Source organism: Delphinus delphis, chromosome 2 (assembly GCF_949987515.2).
Source record: "Delphinus delphis chromosome 2, mDelDel1.2, whole genome shotgun sequence".
Taxonomy (NCBI): Eukaryota; Metazoa; Chordata; class Mammalia; order Artiodactyla; family Delphinidae; genus Delphinus; species Delphinus delphis.
The window spans coordinates 54918321-54942355 of NC_082684.1; the positions used below are offsets into that span (position 1 = coordinate 54918321).

Genomic DNA, 24035 nt, shown 5'->3' on the forward strand with positions numbered 1-24035 from the left:
CAGATTTCCTGATTCCCTGGCAAATACTTTTTTCCACTGATTTTTTATGGGGAAAACAGAGAAGTCCTGTTACTACTAAAGGATACAAATGTACCTTGGAAATACTTTACAAACTGACTTGTTAAGAAACTGAGGGCATATGTCCTACACTAAATCTATTATTAATAAATGAATGGAGGGAATTCCCTGGCAGTCCAGTGGTTTAAGACTCCACACTTTCATTGCCAAGGGTGCGGGTTTGATCCCTGGCAGGGAGCTAAGACACCACAAGCTGCGGGTGTGGCCAAAAATAAAAATAAATAAATAAATAAATGAGTGGAATATTTTCCATTTAAATCAATATATATGCTGTGAATATATTTCTGGAGCTAAATTTCATTCACCAAAAGCTTATAAAGGAACTTAATTGTAAAAATAGGGAATTTAAGAAAAAACAAAAAACCTGTTGGTATAAACAACTGCTGTACCATTAGACCACAGTTCTACTGGGTGTGATGAAAAAAAGGAAAGGAAGGGAGAGATGGATGGATGGAGGGAAGGATGAAGAAAGAATCCTGAAAATATCCAGAAATTAAGAACTCTTTTTTTTAAAACTAGTAAAGCCTCATGGGCTTAGTTTCAGACAAAAAATACTCTAGGGCAAGAATCACATCTTAGTCACTTTTGTATTCCCAACACCTAGTATAATGCCTAATACAGTAGTACACTATTGTTACTGAATGTCCACATACATTCAAACTCTAGAGTAAATATATGACCATTTTATAAAATTGACTAAGACTTCAGTATTTTTTTTTCCTTTGGCCGCACAGCATGTGGGATCTTAGTTCCCCGACCAGGGATTGAACCCGTGCCCCCTGCGTTGGTAGCACAGAGTCTTAACCACTGGACCGCCAGGGAAGTCCCAGACTTTAGTATTTTTAATCATTCATTCATTCAAGAAATATTTGAGTAACTCCCACATGACAGGTATTGAATTGGTGATAGAGGCATAACCAAGATAGACATAATCCCTACATTCATGTAGGTACTATTTTAGTGGAGCAAAAATACAACAAATAAATGAATAAGCAAAAGAATGACAGACTGTGATAGATATTAAGAAGAAAATAACAAGATAGGAAGAGTTGACTTTTCATAGCTTAAGAGTGAATTTTTCTGAAGAGGTGATATTTAAGCAGAGACTTGATGATTAAAAACAATCAAGCATGTTTAAAAAAGGTTGGGCAGAAATGATACGATAGAAATTTCTAAAACTAATCGAGGCTATGGACAGAAGGAAAAAAGTCTATGGCTTGGCAGAATTGAAAGCTACCTTTGAAATTATCCAGAACCTAACACAGAAGACCATTCAGAGCTACTAAATTAGAATGTCATGGGATAAGGCTCAAAATCTGCATGGGATAGGGCTCAAAACTTTTTACCATCCTCTGAGCTCCCTAGAGAAATGGTGGATTCCACAGCAGGGACTGGAAAAACACTAAATGATCATAAAATATCTTGTGATGCCAGTAAGTTAGGAAGTGTTCAAAACAAACACGAACAAACAAAAGTGCATTCTAAAGGACACAGGAGCCATCTTCAAGGCACTCTCAATGGCCCAATCTAGAATAATCAAAATTATTAATGATAGTATTGGATTGTAGCCAATAAAATATATATATATATCCATATATATATATATCCATTAGTCCATATTGATGTAAAGACCTGAATTAAAAATAAATGAGGAGGGGCTTCCCTGGTGGCGCAGTGGTTGAGAGTCCACCTGCCGATGCAGGGGACACGGGTTCGTGCCCCAGTCCGGGAAGATCCCACATGCCGTGGAGCGGCTGGGCCCGTGAGCCATGGCCGCTGAGCCTGCGTGTCCGGAGCCTGTGCTCCGCAGCGGGAGAGGCCACAACAGTGAGAGGCCCGCGTACAGCAAATATAAATAAATAAATAAATAAAATAAATGAGGAGAGAAGACAGCTTTTCACAACAGAAGAATTCAAATTTTGAAATGTAAAAGAAATGAGGGAAAGAGGAAATAATGATTCGGCAAACAGCACAGAAATAATTGTTGCAAGCAAGAACCATCATTGGATGCTAAAACAGAATATTTACATAGTCTCATAGTATCTCCCCCACAACAGACTTAAGTAAAAAGGGAAAAACAGTAGTTTTACAATAGAGAAACCAGAAAGTCATCATCTGAACCAAGTCAAAATTAACAGCACCAGTAATAAGACAAATCATCATGTATTCTCAGATACAATGCACTAAGAAAGGTACAACATCACTTCTGGGGTATTCTTGCCCAAAATGCATACAGAACCTCACTCCAATCATAAGAAAACATCAGACAATCCCAAATTGAGGGATATTCTACAAAATAACTGGCACCTACTCTTCAAAAGCATCAAAGTAATGGAAGACAAGAAAAGAATGAGGACTGTCACAGACTGGAAGGTACTGAGGAGATGTGACAACTAAATGCAATGTGGGATCATAGAATGGACCCCAGAGCAGAAAAGGACCCTGGTGGGAAAACTGGCAATAGTCAAATAAGATTTGCAGATCAGTTACTAGTATTGTACCAATGTTAATTTCCTGGTTTTGATAATTTTACTATGGTTATGTAATATGTTAACATTAGGGGAAGCTGAGTGAAGGATATACAGACTTTAATTTTTGCAAATTTTCTGGAAGTCTAAAGTCATTTCAAAATAAAACAGTAAAAATTTAAAAAACCGCTTTAGGTGATTCTTTGGCACACTGAAGTCTGAAGACTCTAATGTAGATAGTCTCCTACAACCACAGAAGAAAAGGTAGGCATCTTATATGAAATGCTGTACTCCTGATGTTAAACTAAATACTAGAATGGAAAACTGATCTGGTCACATACAAAAGTTCTTATTTTCTTAAACATTAATAAATTTTACTTACCTTTATATCACTACCTGGTGTGGCACTAAGAGCCAAGATTCTAAAGTGATTTGTATATTTGACTAGTTCTCTTACAACCTTAAAAAAAAAAAAAAAAACAATTCTTTAATTTCATCTGCACAATACAAAAATAAAAATGATTCTGTTAAACAAGCTAGTATATCTGATCCACTATCATTGTTCCTTATTTAGAGTACTGATGGACTAGCAGATGGAACTATCTTTAGTTATGTTATCTGAAGAGCAAATGATTTAGGTTTATACTCTATCCCAATCAAAAATACTTTAGGGGGCTTCCCTGGTGGCACAGTGGTTAAGAGTCCGTCTGCCGATGCAAGGGACACGGGTTCGTGTCCCGGTCCGGGAGGATCCCACATGCCGCGGAGCGGCTGGGCCAATGAGCCATGGCCGCTGAGCCTGCGCGTCCGGAGCCTGTGCTCTGCAACGGGAGAGGCCACAACAGTGAGAGGCCCGCGTACCGCAAAATAAATAATAATAATAAAAAAATAAAAAAACACTTTAGGGTTTCTTCTATACATAAAGCTACAACATCAAGGCCTATACTGAGGCAAATCAAAATATTCAAAGGGCTAATTCAAGAGCAAATGGTAGAAAAAGATCAAGTTTATTCTCCATTGCTTGGGCCACAGTCTAGGCTTACAGCTATATCCATATGCACACTTGCCAGATTAAGATAAATCATAACACAAAAATAGAAAAAAAATTAAATACAGGGACTTTCCTGGTGGCGCAGCGGTTAAGAATCAGCCTGCCAACGCAGGGAACACGGGCTCGACCCCTGGTGCGGGAAGATCCCTCATGCCGCGGAGCAACTAAGCCCATGAGCCACAACTACTGAGCCTGTGCTCTAGAGCCTGCGAGCCACAACTACTGAGCCCACGTGCCACAATTACTGAAGCCTGCACACCTAGAGCCCGCAACACCTAGAGCCCGCACACCTTGTGCTCCGCAACAAGAGAAGCCACTGCAATGAGAAGCCCTCACACCACAATGAAGAGTAGCCCCTGCTCGCCACAACTAGAGAAAGCCCACATGCAGCAATGAAGACCCAACACAGCCAAAAATAATTAATCAATTTAAAAAAATTAAATACAAATGTGAAATTAGATTTGAAATGAAAAAAGTTTGTTTTAGGAAAGATTTTAAAGAAGTTAGATTTCATGTGGAAGGCTCACAATTTTTAAATTAAGTTTATTCATAAAAAAATAAGGCTAATTTGGGGTAATTTTTAAAATCTAAATTCCCTTTTAAATCCTAAAACATTTTCCAAGGGGCACCAAAGCATCTCTCTAGGCTTTACAGTTTGAATTCAACACCCACTTCTGGTATAATCAATACTGGATAATTTGCCAGATTCCCATATGCCCCAATACAAGGAAAAAGGACCCCTAAGTAAACTGAGTCACAGGAACAGCTCTTACTATCCCATAGTTCCACATTAGAGGTAGGAAACTAAAAGCAGATTATTTTTTTTTAAATTGAAGTATAGTTGATTTACAATACTGTCTTAGTTTCAGGTATACAGCATAGTGATTCAGTATTTTCGCATATTATATATTATAGATTATTACAAGATAATGGGCATAATTCCCAGTGCTGTACAGTAAATCGTTGTTGCTTATCTATTTTACATATAGTTGTTTGTATCTGTTAATCCCATACCCTAATTTGTCCCTCCACCCTTTCCTCTCCCCTTTGGTAACTACAAGTTTGTGCTCTATGTCTGTGAGTCTGTTTCTGTTTTGTATATACATTCATTTGTATTATCTTTTTAGATTCCACATATAAGTGATATCATATAGTATTTGTACTTCTCTGTTTGATTTATTTCACTGAGTGGCAAATGACAATATTTCACTCTTTTTTATGGTTAATATTCCTGTGTGTGTGTGTGTGTGTGTGTGTGTGTGTCATATATATATATATATATATATATATATACACACACATACGCCACATCTTTTTAATCCAAACATCTGTTGATGCACATTTGGGTTGTTTCCATGTCTTGCTACTGCAAATGGTACTAAAACTAGATTATCTTAAAACTGCTCTGATTTCAACCCATGTCAAAGATGAATTCAATGAGACTCAAACTGAATATTGATCAATACTCAAAAAATATTATTTATGCAGTTTTTTAAAACATGATACAGAATACATTTAAAGATAGAACATTATAGGGAATTCCCTGGCAGTCCAGTGGTTAGGACTCTGCGCTTTCACTGCCAAGGGCCCAGGTTTAATCCCTGGTCAGGGCACTAAGATCCCACAAACCACAAGCCATGAGGTACCGTCAAAAAAAAAACAGAACATTATACTTAATGGAGACTTAAGAACAATTGTCCTAATTAAAAACTGATACAAGAAAAAATCTCCCTGATACATTACTTTTTTTCCAGGAGGGATTCTCAAGCATTTTATAGAAGTGGTGTTGTGTTTGTAACCCAGGAAGCTACATTCTTCAACAAGCTGTGTGCCTGTTGGAAACTGTATCTGGAATATTCAGTGTAGTATAAATTCTTAGTGCTATTTATATATTAAAGAAGTCAGTCATGTCTCATTGTGCTCAGTGAAAGCATAGCCTTGTAGTTTAAAAAAAAAATCACCTAATGTGTAGAAATTTTTTGAAAATAAAGTTGCTAAGGGGAGTTCTCTGGTGCCTAGTGGTTAGAATTCTGGGCTTTCACTGCCATGGCCTGGCTTCAATCCCTGGTCGGGGAACTGAGATCCTGCAAGGCGTGCAGCACAGCCAAAAGAAAAAAAAAAAAAAGTTGCTAAATGTAAGCTAAATGTACAAAATGAATTCCACAGAGTTAGAACAAAATTTTTAAAATGATCCTTTCAAGCAGAAACTTTAACACACTGGATATTAATTTAACTTGGAAAAATATATCCATTTCCTGACTGAGATCAACTCTAGATAACAATTCTCAAGAAAATAATAGAGATATAATAATACTTAAAAGTCCCCAAGGAAACTGCTTAATAAAATCACAAACTGGCAGTGAAATTCATCTCTTTGCACTAAATGAAATAAACTTTCCCTCTACTCTTACTCTATACCCTCTCCCTAGTATCACCACCTATTATTGTTTTAACTACCTACCACTATATGGTAGTGGATCACTGCCTCAACGAGACTCTCATCATCTACATCTGACACTAATAGTCTTGTTTAAATTTAAAAAACAAACAACAGCAGAGACTGATTTGAATGGATGAAGGAAAGTATTTATCACCATCTGTTGAGATAATAGATATAAGGCTTTTCATAATAATACCATCAGTAACTTCCATCATTAATAATTATTCCCCAAAATGCTCTTCATCAATATATTTACACTATAAAATACTTTTTAACAAAATTACCTGGCAATAAGCATAATTTCCAAGAGCTTTATGAGCTTCATCAATAACTAGACACTTTATTTCAGCAGCAGGGCAAGCTCCTCTAGAAAGATCATTTACCATGACTTGAGGTGTAAGAAAATGGACTCTTTTACTGCCCCATATTTCCTTCCTGGTGAAAGCTTGAGTAGATCCTGTAAATAAAAGTGACATTGTACATTCTAAACTCCCGACTGTTATCTGTAAAATATAAATAACCTGGCCTATTTTCAGAATGCATTCCTGCTTTGGTAATGTGCTTTCAAGATGATAATTAGACAAATCATGGGAATGCATTTTAAAGATTTGTTGTGGTCCAAATGTCAATGCTGGCTTTTACCGAAAACCACGACTAGACTGCCATTAAAGAATTCCTACAAAATGACATAATATTTGAAGAGAACAAAATTCTTCAACTGGGAAATCCTTCTGCGGAAGAAACTCATGTTCACTTACCGATGGGGTATACCCACATAATCACTTCAAAATTCTTTGACAAGATACAGGAATTCTCTGAAGATTGAATAAAGCAACCCTATTCATTAGAGCTGGACTTGCTACAAGTAGATGATGTTTCAAGGGAGAAGACGTAAAATAAGCATATTGTGATCTGGGGACTATTCCACACGGGTCAGGAATTCCTTTAACGCTATTTCCCAGAACGCATACTTTTCCCTGGGTCCCAGCTCTTAATTTCAAATTAGCCCACTGTTTCTAAGATACCTGTCATTTCGGCCATGTGGGACTGCGGGATACCCATCACCCGGTAGCAAGCCTCGATCTGCTGTGTCACCAAAGGTTTCGTGGGGGCCATGAAGACAATCTTGCCGGAGGGGAACCAGCGGTAGAAATTGTACATGACTACGGCGGCAATGAAGGTCTTTCCCAAGCCGGTAGGCAGACACACCAGCGTGTTGCAGAACAGAGCGGTCCTGGCGATGTGCAGCTGGTAGTCCCGCACCGGGCAATTAGTAGGGTAAATCCACAGGGCGCCCGCTGAGGTGCAGAACCCGCCATTCTCTAGACTCAGCTGCCGCTCTGCTTCGTACACCGCGACCAGCAACACATCATCGTCCGACTCGGGCTGAGCCTCTGCCGCCTCCGCCGCCTCTGCTGCCTGTGCCGCTGCAGGAAAACTCGCCCCGGAGATGCCAGGGCTCTGAGGCCGCTCAGTTCCAGAGCTGCAACTCGGAGCCCCAGTGGATCGGGAGACTCTTGAGCCCCACGTCTGAAAAAGCGTTCTTTGCCGCCTGCTCATTAGGCCGAAGACCACCGAAGGCTTCTCTCAGACGCCAGCAGCTGTTGCAGCTCAACTGCCTCCGTTCCAAACCCCATCGGTTATCTTCGCATAAAAAACACTAGAACTAGAAGGCGGGGTTAAGGCCTGTTAATCCGGTTGGAAAGTGACGCCACTGAGTTTGCGTGGGGAAAGTGATTGGCTGGCTTCCCGGAAACACCGTGGCCCTCTAGGAGACGCATGCGCGTTGTTATGGAGCCACCGAAAATTTGGTCCCCTTGTCAATTTCTTATCGACTCTAAAGTTGGGTTCCGTTTCTAATGACGAGGTGTCCGGGCATCATTGCGAAATTGATGCCTCTTAAAATGATACAATAAATAAACTTGAGGTTCAGAAACAATGGATAACCATTTTTTTTTTTTTTTTTTTTTTTTTTTTTTGCGGTACGCGGACCTCTCACTGTTGGGGCCTCTCCCTTGCGGAGCACAATCTCCGGACGCGCAGGCTCATGGGCCATGGCTCACGGGCCCAGCCGCTCCGCGGCACGTGGGATCCTCCCGGACCACGAACCCGTGTCCCCCGCATCGGCAGGCAGACTCTCAACCACTGCGCCACCAGGAAGCCCTACCCATTTTTTTTTTAACTTAATGTTATTGAGAGTCTAACTTGCCTTATTCCTTGTGGTTGGCCATGTTTTTAAATCGGAAGATGAGGTGAAAAACAAACATGTTTAGATAAAATTAAATAACGTGTCTTATTTCTCTATCCAGGCTGAGAAAACAAAACGCCAGTTCTCTTTTTCAGGAGTGGCAACGCATTATCTTTTTTTTTTGCGGTACGCGGGCCTTTCCCGTTGCGGAGCACAGGCTCCGGACGCGCAGGCTCAGCGGCCATGGCTCATGGGCCCAGCCGCTCCGCGGCATGTGGGATCTTCCCGGACCGGGGAACGAACCCGTGTCCCCTGCATCGGCAGCGGACTCTCAACAACTGCGCCACCAGGGAAGCCCCATTATCTTAGTATTTTGTATTGTTAAAAGAGAAGTGAATGGTATGGTCCTGATATTCGTTGGAAAATCCTAAGGGAAAAAAAGCAAGGCGTCCTGATGCTCCACCATTACATCTTCATAAATGATATAGAGCAGTAAGCGTCGGGGTGATATTCTACTCTAGCGATAGCATTCTACCTCAGACTTGGATACAATTCCCGGCTTCTCCCCTCTAAAAGTGGCGACCTCGAGTAACCTCTGTAGATTTGTTTCTTCGTGTATTGAGGAAAAGTACACACACATCACGAGGTTGTTTGGACCACTAATAATGTCACCCCCTCATCGCCACCATCAGCAAGAGCCATCCTGCGTGTAGCCACTTTACATTGTTTTATATGGTCAAGTGTCTGGACTTGCTTTTAGACATGCTGTTTATCATGTTTGTATTTGGGAGGGGGAAGGGAACCGGTTGTATTTTAGTTTAATTTGTGTGAGTTTTAAAAGGAAAGTGGTGGAATATAGGTTGTTCTGATGGACAAGGACTGAGCCAAGTCAGATGTGAATCTTTAGGCTAGAACTAGATAAAATGAGATTAGATGTCTGAATGCTTTTGTTTCCTTTAAACATATTAAAGACTTTAAATGCATAGCAGCTTGTCGGTAATAAACAAGTGTGGGTAATGGCTGGTAAACAATCACTACTATCGGAGGTCGTCGCCTCACAAGGGTTCCAATTATGACCAGCTGACAGCTTGCGGCTTTCTGCGTAGTCCGCTGCCGGGGCCACATCGGCCGGTTTTACCCGGGACTCAACAAAGAGGCCCGCGGAGTACAGCCTTAACGTCACTCAAACACTGGCCCCAATCCTGCGGGGTAGCGCCGTGACCCCGCCCGCTTGAGCTCCGAGCAGGGTCCGCGCCACGCCTCTGGGGCGGGGCGATGCCGAACCCAGGCGGGCTGGCTCAGTAAAGCGGAGGCAGCGGGGGAAGATGGCGGCGGCCGTTCCACAGCGGGCCTGGACCGTGGAGCAGCTGCGCAGCGAGCAGCTCCCTAAGAAGGACATTATCAAGTTTCTGCAGGATCACGGTTCAGATTCGGTACCGGAGGCGGCGGGGCGGCCGGGCTGGTGCGGCTGAGGGACACTTCACCCCCCCGTAGATGCCCATACATTCCGTATTCCTCGGTGCCCCCGCCCTCGTCTCCAGCGGCCGGTGGCCTGGAAGGCCGGAGAGGTCCCGCGTGCGCTCCCGAGCCACGCTCCCGCCCCTCGGGCCGGCCCTACTTGGGCGGGTGGAGCAACTTTACCTCTTGCGGCACGCAGCAGTAGCAGATTTAGAACCTCACTGAGATGCTTGAGTGAGGTGGAGGCTGTGAAAAAAAGGAACCCAGTAGATTTTGGGGGTTGAGACGGGGGCCCGAGAACTGGAGGCTTGCGTGAGATAGATCCCTGGCGGGGAGTGTGGGCTGTTAGGGAAATGAGAAGGGATGTGAAGATTTCGGTGGGAACGATGGTGCGATTTGCTTTTCTCATCAATTACCAAGCACTGAACACTAATAATTGTGATTTTTTTACAGTCTTGCTGTTTAACTTTTAAAATATCGATCCTTTAAATGACCTTTTCACCTGTATATTTAGGGGAGTTACATGAGTATTTCGGGTACAGTGGTCTCCCATTGTTATAAACAAACCAAGAAATCTATTTGGCATTCTTCCTACTTTTACGCCCTGCATTTTTCAGCACAGTCTCCATCTTAACCACTCTCCGTAGTCACAAGTTATTTTTGTCAGACGGCTTCTTTTCCTTCGGAAATTAATATAATTCATTCATATAATTCTCCTTAAATTGCAGAACAACTGTACAGTTTGTGTGCCCGCAGCATCTCCCACTTATCAGAAATAGCAGGGGTCTAAATGTGGTTTATCTACGGTTTTTAACTTAATTTCCAATAATCTCCCTCCTGAATAATAATTCTGACATCAGCAAATACTTATACAACATCTACAGCAAGAACCGTACTCAGTGTTTGGGGATACAAGTGTGAAAATGAAAGACCATGCCTCAGAGACACCATTTTATACCATTTTACTATTTTAGTGGAATTATTTTCTCTTAAGCCAATCCACATTTCACTGAAACAATAGAGTAGATATATCATTTATTAACGTGTAATGCCTCAAAACTGTACTATATTCATCAAATTCTTATAAAACAAATCATCCCAAGGTGGAATCTAATGTAAAACTGGCCCACGTTGGACAATTTCAAGAGACTTGGCTTGTCAAAATACTAAGATACTAATACTAATATACCAATCTTTTACATGCATATTTTCCAGTGTTCATTCACATATGTAAACCTATATTTGACAGTCACTATTTTATTGATCATAAGATATCATGGAGATGTTTATATTTTGGATATCTTTCTGAAAACTTGCTAAAGAAATCACAACAATGCTAAAGTAGCTGCTTCTGTTTAATCAAAATAGCCTTTCCCATGAGCCTTTATCATTTAGAACATTTCTCTCTCAGCGTGAGAGAGAAAAATGCAATAGTGATTGTTTCAGAAAAACTGCTTTATTGTAAGATTAGAAGGTTAGAAAGATTAAAAGATGCCAGAGGACAACTTTGGGAAGGTAACAAAATGAGGAATCAAGCAAGGACCACGAAGTAGAAAAGGAAGAAGAATAAAGTAAGGAAAACATGTACATGATTTTGAGATGAAGGTACATGATTTTGATGATTTGATATTTCAGTAGTAGTATTTCAGTATTCATCTGACAGTTTAGTCTTATATTTGAGAGAAATGGAATTCTACTGTTAGAGTTATTAAATACATTATTAATCAAATAGGTAATATGTATTGAGTTCTTACTGTATGACTGGAAATGGTTTATTACATTTACCCTTATAAGAAGCCTCTGACATAAGATGCTGTTATTAATCTTTCACTGTGATGCAGAAACTGAGTCTTTAGGAAAGCTTAGTCCCTTGTCTAAAATCAGACAGCTAGGATTTTAACCCAGATGGTCTGACACCACAGTCTATACGTTTGAACACTATATATCCAGCATTGTGTAACAGTGTTTCTGGGTGTGCCAAGAATGGGTTACAGATACGTCAAGATATTAATACCCAACATGGCTAGAGGCTCCCAGGGCACGGGCCAAGTAACATCCTGCCAGGAGCAGCTTTGCCCAGTTACCAAAATGTGCTTGCTGTGTAAGTGTGCTCTTCCGTGAGTTCCATGATGGGAAAAGGGTTAGTACACACCAGTGTAACCACTATGCAATATTACAGTTCTAATCTTTGAGTATTTCTTATAATTACCCAATATGGTTTTTTTTAATATTCCTTAAATCTTATTTTTGTTATGAAGTAGAGTATAAAATGTAATGTTTCATTTCTTTTATCAATAGTATGATTGAAAATATAATTTCTAACTCAAAAGTTCATTTTCTAATTTTAGACCCTTTCTTACATGAGGGAAATTATTTTGACTAACCAGCTTTTTTTCTTTATAGTTTCTTGCAGAACATAAGTTATTAGGAAACATTAAAAATGTGGCCAAGACAGCTAACAAGGACCATTTGGTTACAGCCTATAACCATCTTTTTGAAAGTAAGGTGAGTATTGTTACATTTTATTACCAAAATATCATTTTAGATATTTTATTCCCAAAAAGAAGCTTTAAATGCATTTATTTGCAGAATATGTTGACATTTTTCCACCTGTACTTTTTCTTAACTATAATCATAAATGGACTATCACATTTAGCATGGCTAATCTGTAATATGGCAGGATGTTTTGATATTTTGAAAGGGAACAGATTTTTAAGGACACTGAAAAGTTACAAATCTAAAGTAAGTTGCATTTCATTAATGTATTTAAACTCTTGGTTAGACCTAGGCTGAGCCTTTAGAAAAGCAAATTTTAAGAAATTCTCCAATATATGTTAACTATGAAATGACCACCTTCCACAAAAAAAAAGAGAATCTTTATTAAGGAATTGATTGAATACTATTCATATCTCTGAGTCTGAATTGGTCTTTCTAAAGGTTACGGGTCTCATTACAGAATTTATTTTGTGAGATAGTTTGAGATTCATAATTTGTTGATTAAAATGCTTAATATAAGATTCTTCCTTTGTTCTTAGCCAGACATGAATATGATAAACATTAGACCATTTTCCTTACAGCGTTTCAAGGGTACTGAAAGTATAAGCAAAGTGTCTGAGCAGGTGAAAAATGTGAAGCTTAATGAAGATAAACCCAAAGAAACCAAGTCTGAAGAGACTCTGGATGAGGTATGTATAGAATGTATTCTTACTTGATTTCGCATGTGAATTTGAGAAAAAGTATTTGCTTTACAGCACTGACTTCTCATAATAAGGGGTGGCCACTTTCAGTGAGCCAAACACTAATATGGAGTGGGTTATCTCCCTTGGGTGTACTCAATAAGGAAAAAAGAACCAGTGCTTTACAGTTAGTAAGCCTTTCCTGTGAAATACCTCGTTTTTTTTTTTTTAAAAAAAACATGTTCTCACTCATAGGGCCAAATCAGTACATTGTTTTTTTGTTTGTTTGTTTTAATCAGTTAATTTATTTATTATTGGCTGCGTTGGGTCTTCGTTGCTGCGCGTGGGCTTTCTCTAGTTGCCGTGAGTGGGGGCTACTCTGCCTTGCGGTGCGCGGGCTTCTCATTGCGGTGGCTTCTCTTGTCGCGGAGCACGGGCTCTAGGCACATGGGCTCAGTAGTTGTGGCTCGTAGGCTCTGGAGCGCAGGCTCAGTAGTTGTGGTGTACAGGCTTAGTTGCTCCACGGGATGCGGGATCTTCCCAGACCAGGGCTCAAACCCATGTCCCCTGCCTTGGCAGGCGGATTCTTAACCACTGTGCCACCAGAGAAGCCCTAGCTTTGTATTTTATATTGCCTCTATGTCTGGCCAGAACTTCTGAGCTTTCAAAGCTATTTTAAGGGCCTATTCTATAGCCAAGTTGGACTGAGTGAAAGAAACTTCCTTTTGATTATTTTTAGCTTTTTCTGATGTACATGGTGTCCTAGGCAATATAAATAGTTAATTCGGGCCTGGCTGCAGGGTGTGGGTTCATCTGTCTCATCTTTCCCAGCCCAGGTTTTGTATTTTGGTACCAAGGTTTGAAGAGCTAGATAAAACTATTTCTGAAATTGGGAGATTGGGATTGACATACATACACTAATATGTATAAAATGGAAAACTAATAAGAACCTGCTGTATAAAAAAACAACTGAAATAAAATTCAAAAAAATAAAACATTTTTCCACCAGTGTCTCCATTAAAAAAACAAAACAAAACTATTTCTGTAAATGGACAGACTTAGTAGAGCTAAGGACAGCTCTTTGAAAAGCCTCAGTAGAGCTAAATTGATTATTATCTTGCCACTTTTGATAATATCTTGCTAACAACTAAGCTCACTCATTCCTAGCAGTGTTAGTATCAGTGACAATAATAATAATTTGATAAATGTTTTATATAGTGGGCGAATATTGAGCAGCTACTAAGGTAAATAGAGGTATAATTATTAGAAGGTTTACAAAAGCAGTTGGCAACATAGTTCATCTTCCAGAAAGAGTATTCCAGAAAACTAGAGTAAGGGACGTATGAGGTAGCAGATAATATATCAAGAGATTAAGAAAAAGAGCATTACAAATAAAAGTAAAAGCTGTAAGGGCTGGAGGCAGTTTAGAGAGATTTCGTGAGAGTCCTAAACTATATCGTTTTCTTTAAAACGTCTTTTCATTTCATTTAACTGGTCAGTGTGAGCCCTCTTTTTTATGTACTCATTGTCTTCCTGCCTAGATTCCGTAACTTCTTGACCAGTACTTTGCTGGTCCCTGCTGTCTGCTTTCCCTGTTCATGCTTCAGGACTGCAGAGCAAGTACTGTGAAGAAAAATAATCATCAAACTTTTTACTGGGCTTTGTATAAATTAAAGCTTAATATCAGACAGGCATGGTTTCTAGTTTCACTGCTACTCAGCAGCTTTCATACTATCCCTCACTCAATTCCCCATCCACATAAACTACTTGACATTTTTCCAGAAGTTCTCAACCTTCTCTTATTCCTTTCTCATTATATACTCTTGTGTTCTATTTTACCAAAATATTAACATACATAGTTGTAACCATTCTCTTCTTCCCAGTTTAAAAGTTCTCTGATCTTTGGTTTTCTTTTTCCTTTTCATGTCTCCCTCAGATCTAAGGCTCTCAAACATCTTCTTTTTCACATCTTCATCCATTCCTTTTTGATTCTCAAGCATTCCAAGGCCTCAGACCTGGAGTGTGGGAAAAGTCACTAATCTGCCTTCATTCTCTTTCATCATCATTCAGCCCCAAAATGGCTGTTCTAGTAAGTTTTCTAAAATATTTTGCAAACTGCACCCTACTCAAAAATCTTCAATAACTCTATACTGTCTAGAGCTGCACTGTCCAGTACAGTAGTCACTAGCCATACGTGGCTGCTGAGCACTTTGTGGCCACTCCGAATTAAAATGTGCCTTAAGTATAAAATATGCAGTTTCAAAGTTTTAATATGATTTTTTTAATGTAAAATATCTCAACATTTTCATATTGATTACATGTTGAAATGATATTAATGCAGCAACTAGACAACTTAAAATTACATTTGTGACTCATTGTTTTTCTATTGGATTGCATTTTTGGCATTCAAAACCTTCCAATATCTGGCCCCTGCCCAGCTCCGTATTTACTACTTCTATAGAAATATTCTTCTTCGGTCACAGATGTCTGCCCATTGTCTACTAAACTGTCCATACTTTTATTTCTTGCTTAGTGTGTCTCTCCTCTCAGCTTCCCTATTTGTCAGTTCTCTGTCCCCTTCAAGACCCAGGTCATCGGCTCATCGCTTCCTTTGAAATTTTTACCATCCCAGACTTTACATAACTGCCAAAAATTTCTGTAGCACATGGTTATCTATATTATTTACCTCTACCTTATTCATCTTAATGCAGAGAACCTTGTCTAATAGCTGTTACTAGACTTTAAATAAATCAGTCATAGTCAATATATTAATTACCTATTATGTATTAAATAGTGTTGAGGAAAGTTTTCAAGTATGAATGAATATTGGACAGGAGAGAAAGTATAAGTTAGGTCAGGAACTCACACTCAGACGTCAGAAGTGACTGTAAAAGTACTCAAGCCAAAAACTTGAGATTCATCCTTCATAACTTCTTTACATATAATCACCAAAGTCTGTTGATTCTGCATATATATATCACAAAACTGCTCATCTTCTGTCATCCTCAATGTTGGCACCGCAGCATAGACCTAGACTACTATACTAACCTCTTCCTATCAAGTCTCCCCACTTCCACTTTTGATTCCCTATCCATTCCTCAACTAGATCAAACTGATCTGTTTAGAACACAAATCTGATTTTGTAACTTCTTTGTTTAAAACTGGTAATTGGTTGCTCAGTGACCTAAAGATAAAAACCCAGATTCTTAACATGTGTTATGTCTTTCCAGCCTCATCTCATACCATTCTCTTTTCATTCTTACCTTGCAGACTACTATTTTCATGCTCTTCCCTGCTATGAAAATGCTATTCTCTGTTGTAAACCTTCCTCTACTGAGTGACCTTCTTTTGTCCTTCAAGATACAGTGTAAACATTACTTCAGAGAACCCTCTCCCAGCCTATAGCCTATACTGGAGTACGTCACTGTGTCCTTCTCATGTTGGCACCCTGTGCTTCCTCTTTAGGTCTCCTAACACACACCTATATTCTCTGTTACAGTGAGGGCCAGAACCACGTCTGCCAGCTCAGCTGCGTATCTCTAGTTCCTGACATATAGAACATGCTCAAATATTTCTTGAATTGAGAATAATTATGTAATATACAGTTGACCGTTGAACAACATGGGTTTGAACTGCATGGGTCCTTTATAATATGCAGATTTTTTCCAGTAGTAAATACTGCAGTACTCCATGACCCTCAATCCTTAGTTGGTTGAATCTGCGGACGCAGAACCATGGATGCGGAGGAATCATGTAAAGGGAGGGCCAACTATAAATTATACATGAATTTTGGACTGCAGGAAGGGTTGGCACCCCTAACACCCAAAGTGTTCAAGGGTCAACTGTACTCTCATTTTTAGAGGCTATGCCGTGATCTAGTTAATTGCAGCTATGATGATTACTCTCAAAAGTTCCTTTATCTGTGTCTAGAAGTTTCTAGCTCAGACCCAGTCTCAGGAATGTAGTTCTTTTCCTCACTCTGGACTAAGAAATTGCTGCAAAGCCAGGAAATTACCTAAAAGCCAGGTCCGTTCAAGCACATTAACTCCAGGATAGCTTGGGACTGATCTGACCTCCCACCATGAAGCAATCAGGTTCTTGCAATGAAACCCAAAATGAGATCCACCATTTTACAAAGTGTGTTTTATAGGTCCCAGAAGTTCCATGTTGTTTTCATGTGTCATCAAAAGCTGTACCTTGTGTCTCCTACTTGAAGTTTCACAGTGTATATTAGCTAATGCATAATTAGCTCTGAGAAGTTATGCAAGAGAGGCATATTTAACTTGAATGCAGTATTTCCCAAACTTAATTATATTAGGCCCTTTTCTTCCAACAATGCCAAGGAATGGGTGATCCATAAAAGAAACTTTGTGAAACACTGAAATTGAGGCCCCAAGTAGGCAGATTGCGCCTTTACTGTTAAGACTGAGATATAGCCACCAATTTATTGTGTTTGCATTATACTAGGACCTCTAATGTAGGTAACACAACATGCCCAAGCAACGTGGTACAACAAAGGGAAAAATAATGGAATGACATTGGTGTTTTTGTTTTTTTAAAAAATTTAATTATTTATTTTTGGTTGTGTTGGGTCTTCGTTTCTGTGCGAGGGCTTTCTCTAGTTGCGGAGAGCAGGGGCCACTCTTCATCGCGGTGCGTGGGCCACTCACTGTCGCTGCCTTCTGCTGTTATGGAGGACAGGCTCCAGACGCGCAGGCTCAGTAGCTGTGGCGCACGGGCTTAGTTGCTCTGCGGCATGTGGGACCTTCCCAGACCAGGGCTCGAACCCATGTCCCCTGCATTGGCAGGCAGATTCTCAACCACTGCACCACCAGGGAAGCCCGACATTAAGTTTTAAAATGTGGCTATTATTTGCTAATCGTACCTTATCCACTCAATAGTTATCTGTAATTTCTTTAATAAAGTCTTGATATTCTGATATTCTCACATAATATACATATATTGTCATCCTCATTTTGTGGCTTTTAAATGCTTTAAGTTAAAATTATTTTCAAATTTGGGATATATGTTAACAGTTTTTGTCAAGTCAACTATATTCCTTAAAAATCATTTATTTTTCTGATATAACAGAAAAGGATAGAGAAAACATAATTCCAACACCTAGAAATGAATGTTTAACATTTCAGAATATTTTTGAATATTTTCTCTGTGTATATTTATTGAAAAGTTGAGATTTTACTGTAGAACTTTCTACTGATTTTTCTTGTAATCTTATAAGAATTTTTCCACATTACTAAAAACTATTATATTACCATAAATATGTGGTTTTATTTTGCCATTATGTATAATAGTGTATGGAATAACTGCATAAAGATTTTTTCCTAAGTTTCAAATTACTTCTTGAGTATATATCTGTATAAAGAGAATTATCATACTTTTAACATTTTAAAATTGCATTCCAAAGAGATGGCACCAGTTTACACTACTAGCAGTAAACTTCTAAAGTAACGTCTCACTAAAACAAGCTTGTAATGGGTCAGGAAGAAAGTTAATGCTTACTTTTGTAATACACTTTGTATTCAAGCTATAGATGTGACTTTCTTCTGACTTAGGGAGGCAGCCTAGCTTTAGCTGAAAGTTCTAATCCTTAAGACTCTGAATTGCATAGGGCTTTATACCCTATCCAGGCCTCACTACTTTCTCTATAAAAGATGGGGAAAGAACTGCCAGGTTGCTGTATGGTTAAATGAATGGACATAACAAAATGACTAGTATTAATACCTGACATTCCATATGTGCTTGAGAGGTAGTAAAGTGGTTAAGGCTTGGGCTTTATAACCAGGCTGCCTGGTTTCCAATCCTACACAGCCACTTTGGAGCTCTAGGACCTTAAGCAAGTTACTTATCCACTCTATCCTTTTGTTTCCTTATCTGTAAAACAGGGATAATAATAGTGCCTACCTCATAAGGGAGAGTTAGTTTCTGTAAAACATTTGGAATGTTCTGTAGTATAAAATTCTATATATTCTTAAGTTTACCTAAGAAATTGATTCTTTTGATTCTCATTGATTCCTAATGATTAGATTAACCCTTAGCTTTAAAAAAAAAAAAAAAGACCCTGATAATCCTGCTTTGTTCTAGGAAATATGCCTCTTATGGTAATTTCTATAGATAATTCCATTCATTGTGTGAACTTATTTTCAATTCAAGTCCAGGAACAGATGCAATATTACTTGTATTTATTCTAATTGGATATAATTTAAATATTTAGTAATGCCAATTATTGGTGCTAACACAACTCAAATCTTTGAAAAGATGTCACAATGATTTAATGCCTTATAATTTTATAGGAATTAAAATGTAATGATATTTCTAACCTTGGAAAATAACTGGATTCATTTTATGGTTTGATGAATAATTACTCTTTGTCAAAAGAACATAGGTTTCCAAAGAAGCTGGAAGTTATTTGAAATTATACGTGTGCTAGTTACTAATATTCTCATCACAGACTTGAAATGAGATAGTGAGTTTTTTAACTCAGTGGTGAACCAGAGGCAAAATAGTTTGTTACCAAATCTGTGAAATTCTTGTGACTGGACTTAGGTCACAGTTGGCTGTATAAGTATTCTCTTTGTCATCCTTCTAAAAAAAGGACATGAATTAACAACTCTATGTGTGTGTTGTTTTTGTTTGTTTCTAGGGTCCACCAAAATATACAAAATCTGTTCTTAAAAAAGGAGATAAAACCAACTTTCCCAAAAAGGGAGATATTGTTCACTGCTGGTATACAGGAACACTACAGGATGGGACTGTTTTTGATACTAATATTCAAACGAGTAAGTCTAAATGTAATCTTATCTCTTTGGCTTTAGGGCATGCCAGATATTTGTGTTGGCAGTACCTTTTTCTTGGCTGTCATTTTTTTTCCGGAAGTCTTTTACACCTGTGATTTACTTGTAAAAAGTTTTCAGTTCACTACTTGGCTGGGTGTAAATGAAGACCTTTTGGTCACTGAAAAGCAAAAAATAAGGAAGCTTAGTCTAAACTTTGTTAATGCCCCAAATTCCGGCTTTTGTATTTTAATATAAAAGGCAGAATAGTGTTATTTTAATGGTGTAAATATAGGTCCTTTCCGTCTCCCTACTTTAGACCATAATTATTTTTACATCCAAAATTTTCTTGATGAAATACCTGGCTTTCTGAATTTTTATTTCTTTTCAGATGCATAGCATGGTAAGTTCTGAAATCAATTTAAAGACTTAAATCACTGTGTTTTTCAATTGGAACTTAACTTCATTATTAACTATAAAGAAAATCTGTTTTACAGGTTCGAAGAAGAAGAAAAATGCCAAGCCTTTAAGTTTTAAGGTTGGGATAGGCAAAGTTATCAGAGGAGTAAGTAAAAACTGGCCACGAACCAGTAGATATTCTGGCACACGCTACTTGTGGTATGGTAACATAAAGAATTAGGTTTGAGAATAGAATGAAAACAATCTTTCGAGTCTCACAAATCAAGTGTTATCATTGCTAACTGATCTGGCACAAATTACATTCTCTGGATCTCAGACAGTACAGCCTACCTCAAGGTTGCTAAAAGATTAAGTGGGGGACTTCCCTGGTGGCACAATGGTTAAGAACCCACCTGCCAATGCAGGGGACAAGGGTTCGAGCCCTGGTCCGGGAAGATCCCACGTGCCGTGGAGCAACTAAGCCCATGCGCCACAACTACTAAGCCCGTGTGCCACAACTACTGAAGGCCGCGTGCCTAGAGCCCGTGCTGCACGAGAAGCCCCCGCACTGCAACAAAGAGTAGCCCCTGCTCGCCGCAACTAGAAAGCCCGCGCACAGCAACAAAGACCCAATGCAACCAAAAATAAATAAATTTTTTTAAAAAAAAGATTAAATAGGTATAACTTAAAGCACATAATAGAGACTCAAATATTATTTCCTTCCATGCCTGCCCCTTTTATTATTTTTTTCTTTGTAAAGTAATTGCCAGAATGTTTGGCTTTCTAAATTTGATTCTTATAAAATGTTAAATAGCTGTTGTACCACTTATACATGATTCAGAAAGGTAAAATATCTGTTCCACTAAAGTACTGATAGAAACTTCTAGGAGTCTTTCCTGTGGCCCTCTCACCTCTCACAATTTAGGCTCAAACACCAAAAATATCTTTCAAATGTTAAGTATGCCTTTACCCACCCTTATATGTGAGAGGTAACAGAAGGAAACTCTGAAAAAAGAGGAAGTTAGGCTTAAGCTGTACTGACCATTGCAGTGTACAGTACAAAAGGAGATGAAACAGCAGGATGTCCAATATTAATAACCAAAATGCCTATTTAAATGCAGTTATGAGGACCCTAAATGTGTTATTCTTTGTACTGTGGTAAGACCTAAAATATTGTTCAATCATATCCAGAGCCCAAAATAGAATATAAAACATCTTGAAACTAAAGGTTTAGTTGAAAATCACTTTTAACTACTATCTGATTATACCAAGTTGATATATCAGGTTGAGCTATTTTTGTTTCTGTAACTAAAATGTTTACTGGTAAATTTGTTCTAGTCAACCATACTCTTAATTTCCAGTATGTGACAGATCTCTATCATTTGAGCTTTATGTAATTGTTACATTTCAGCAGAGTATATGATATTAGTAATATATTCTGTATCCTTGCATCATATTGTTTTTGGTAATTTGGCTTTAAGATCCAAATTTGTACAAAATGACATTTTTGAAAAGTTCAAGTATTTACACTAGAAAATTGTTTAATGTGTCCTTAACTTTTTTCATTGAGGAAATAAAGAACAGATTTAGAGACTCTCACCCAAGGACATTACCTTAGGACATGAAATCCTGTAACAGAATGCTTTGTATGTAATCTTGCCTTTCTTCTGGCTTTGCATGCTTTTGTAAAGTATCATTAGTTTTGATTTTATGTTCTTGCCTTTAGTGGGATGAAGCACTCTTGACTATGAGTAAAGGAGAAAAGGCTCGACTGGAGATTGAACCAGAATGGGCTTATGGAAAGAAAGGACAGCCTGATGCTAAGTATCCTTTTTTCCTTTGTAATTAAAAGAAAAATCATTAAGAAAGATCACTTGAAGGTATGTAAATGCTGTCTAGGTTAACCTCTAGGTCAGAGATCCTGTCCAGACCAGTCTTCCTGATATTTAGATGCTTTTGTGTCAACACCTCCAATATACACAATATTTTCTAATGTTACAAAGTATTCTAACTTGAGCTGGAGTCTTTTTTTCTTCCTATAAGCTCTTAATTTTCAAGACCTAAACTGAGGTTTAAGTTTCCATCTTTGAAAAGCTATTAATGTTTGAAGGGTTTATTTAAAGGAGTTAAGATGCTCAATACAAACAACTGTAGCAAACTGTAGGATTCAGATATGGCTCATCGTAATTTTATGCTTCCATATGATTTCAGGCAATTAATTGGGTACTCAAAGCTTAGAAATGGAACACGTTGGGGATCACCAGTTGTGAAATGAAGGAGACCACAGGTCCAACATCATAGTGTACGCATTTGTGATTACAACTAGTGACAGTACTTTTCTGATAGGCCCAATTTGTGAACATTAAAAAAAAGAAGAAGAGCCGGGCTTCCCTGGTGGCGCAGTGGTTGAGAGTCCTCCTGCCGATGCAGGGGACACAGGTTTGTGCCCCGTTCCGGGAAGATCCCACATGCCGTGGAGCGGCTAGGCCCGTGAGTCACGGCCACTGAGCCTATGCGTCCGTAGCCTGCACGTCTGCAGCCTATGCTCCGCAACGGGAGAGGCCACAACACTGAGAGGCCCGCGTACCACAAAAAAAAAAAAAAAAAAAAAAAGAAGACCCATGACTCCAGTCTATTACGACCAAAACAATCCAATAGCTAAGTAGGAAGGTAGTTTAGTTGTTGGTTCCATTCCCAGAGAACTAGTTGGACCAGTCAGACTTAAGTTTGGGGATAAAAAAATTGGAAGTCCTTTCTAGACTTATCAATTAGTTACTTGGGAATATAATAGCCGCCTTCTCAGCCTATCGAAATCCCGTGACCAACTGCAGTTCCCTCTCGTGAAGTATCTCAAGACCAGTCAGATAAAAATCACTGTTATCTGAATTCAACATCTGAAAATTCACAGCAAATATCAGGTAGTACCTCATATGAACTTTGATTTAATGTAACATATACAATCAGCTAGATTGAAATCACTTGGGGCAGGTGTGGGGCATACTAAGTAGCAGTCTTCATCAAGTAGTGGCTAACTTGGCAGTACTAGAGAGGAAGATCCTAGTTCAAGCTGAATTTATCTAGTCAGCCTTTATTGACAGGTTATGACCTCCATTCACAAAAATACTTTTAGGAACCTCTAGGTTCCTATGTACTAGCCCCTGAGTCAACTATAAAGCCCTCCCTTTGGAGTTAATTACCAGTATCCAATACACATAATTCTAATTTTATTTATTTTTATAAACTTGTTTATTTTGGGCTGCGTTGGGTCTTCGTTGCTGTGCATGGGGTTTCTCAAGTTGCCGCAAGCAGGGGCTGCTGTTCGTTGTGGTGGGGGCTCTAGGTCATGGGCTCTAGACATGTGGGCTTCAGTAGTTGTGGTGCATGGGCTCAGCAGTTGTGGCTCGCGGGAGCACAGGCTCAGTAGTTGTGGTGCACAGGCGTAGTTGCTCCGCAGCATGTGGGATCTTCCCAGACCAGGGCTCCAACCCATGTTCCCTGCATTGGCAGGCGGATTCTTAAGCACTGCACCACCGGAGAAGTCCCATAATTCTAATTTACACTAAGGGGAATAAGGGGAGAGGCAAGTTTTATCAAATTTACCTTGACTTCTTCAACAGAATTCCACCAAATGCAAAACTTATTTTTGAAGTGGAATTAGTGGATATTGACTGAAATAGTAAAGGCATCAGCAACAATAAAACACAGCCTTGAAGAAACTTAGGTGTCTCATTAGAACTGGTTACTATTTTAAGGGAAGAGTCAACTGGAAAAATTCAAGAAGTTAAGTTAGAACTTGTTTACTTGATCCCCAACTTCTAAGAAATGTAATCCATTATAAATCCTTGAAGTTTAAAATATTTTACTACAGCTGTGTAGAATATCACTTAAAGAGAACTGACTTGCCTTTTACCTCATGTTGTAAACTAAAAGGCTCAATAAAAATTTATCCTATGTCTTGATTTGTGTTGTGTAAATATATTCATGTT

The 24035-nt window shown here is 38.9% G+C and overlaps 2 protein-coding genes across 8 annotated transcripts in view; one reads left to right on the forward strand and one right to left on the reverse strand.

The window, feature by feature from the left end:
- Positions 1-7693, reverse strand: part of FANCM (FA complementation group M) — a 54890-nt gene extending 47197 nt beyond the window's left edge. For 6 of the 7 annotated variants that reach the window (XM_060004619.1, XM_060004620.1, XM_060004621.2 and 3 more), the window contains exons 1-3: positions 7063-7693; positions 6322-6494; positions 2929-3006 (exon numbers count right to left, since the gene is read on the reverse strand). In XM_060004619.1, coding sequence (XP_059860602.1) covers positions 2929-3006; positions 6322-6494; positions 7063-7597 — 786 coding nt within the window. In that variant the 5' untranslated portion in view covers positions 7598-7693. The remainder of the gene's footprint in view (positions 1-2928; positions 3007-6321; positions 6495-7062) is intronic. The other variant, XM_060004618.1, reaches the window with a different exon arrangement.
- A 1815-nt stretch (positions 7694-9508) lies between these two features.
- Positions 9509-24004, forward strand: FKBP3 (FKBP prolyl isomerase 3). The gene is made up of 7 exons (XM_060004629.1): positions 9509-9658; positions 12087-12188; positions 12761-12868; positions 19521-19656; positions 20148-20215; positions 21776-21873; positions 23667-24004. The coding sequence occupies exons 1-7, from the start codon at positions 9551-9553 to the stop codon at positions 23719-23721; spliced, it is 675 nt and encodes a 224-aa protein (XP_059860612.1). The 5' UTR covers positions 9509-9550; the 3' UTR covers positions 23722-24004.
- The last annotated feature ends 31 nt before the right edge of the window (positions 24005-24035 follow it).

Excerpts from the sequence above, each read along its gene's own strand:
- FKBP3 (XM_060004629.1), top strand. The coding sequence starts at position 9,551 with ATGGCGGCGGCCGTTCCACAGCGGGCCTGGACCGTGGAGCAGCTGCGC. Across the intron at positions 9,659-12,086 it reads AGGATCACGGTTCAGATTCG|TTTCTTGCAGAACATAAGTT; the intron begins GTACCGGAGGCG and ends TTTTCTTTATAG. Across the intron at positions 21,874-23,666 it reads AAAGGACAGCCTGATGCTAA|AATTCCACCAAATGCAAAAC; the intron begins GTATCCTTTTTT and ends CTTCTTCAACAG.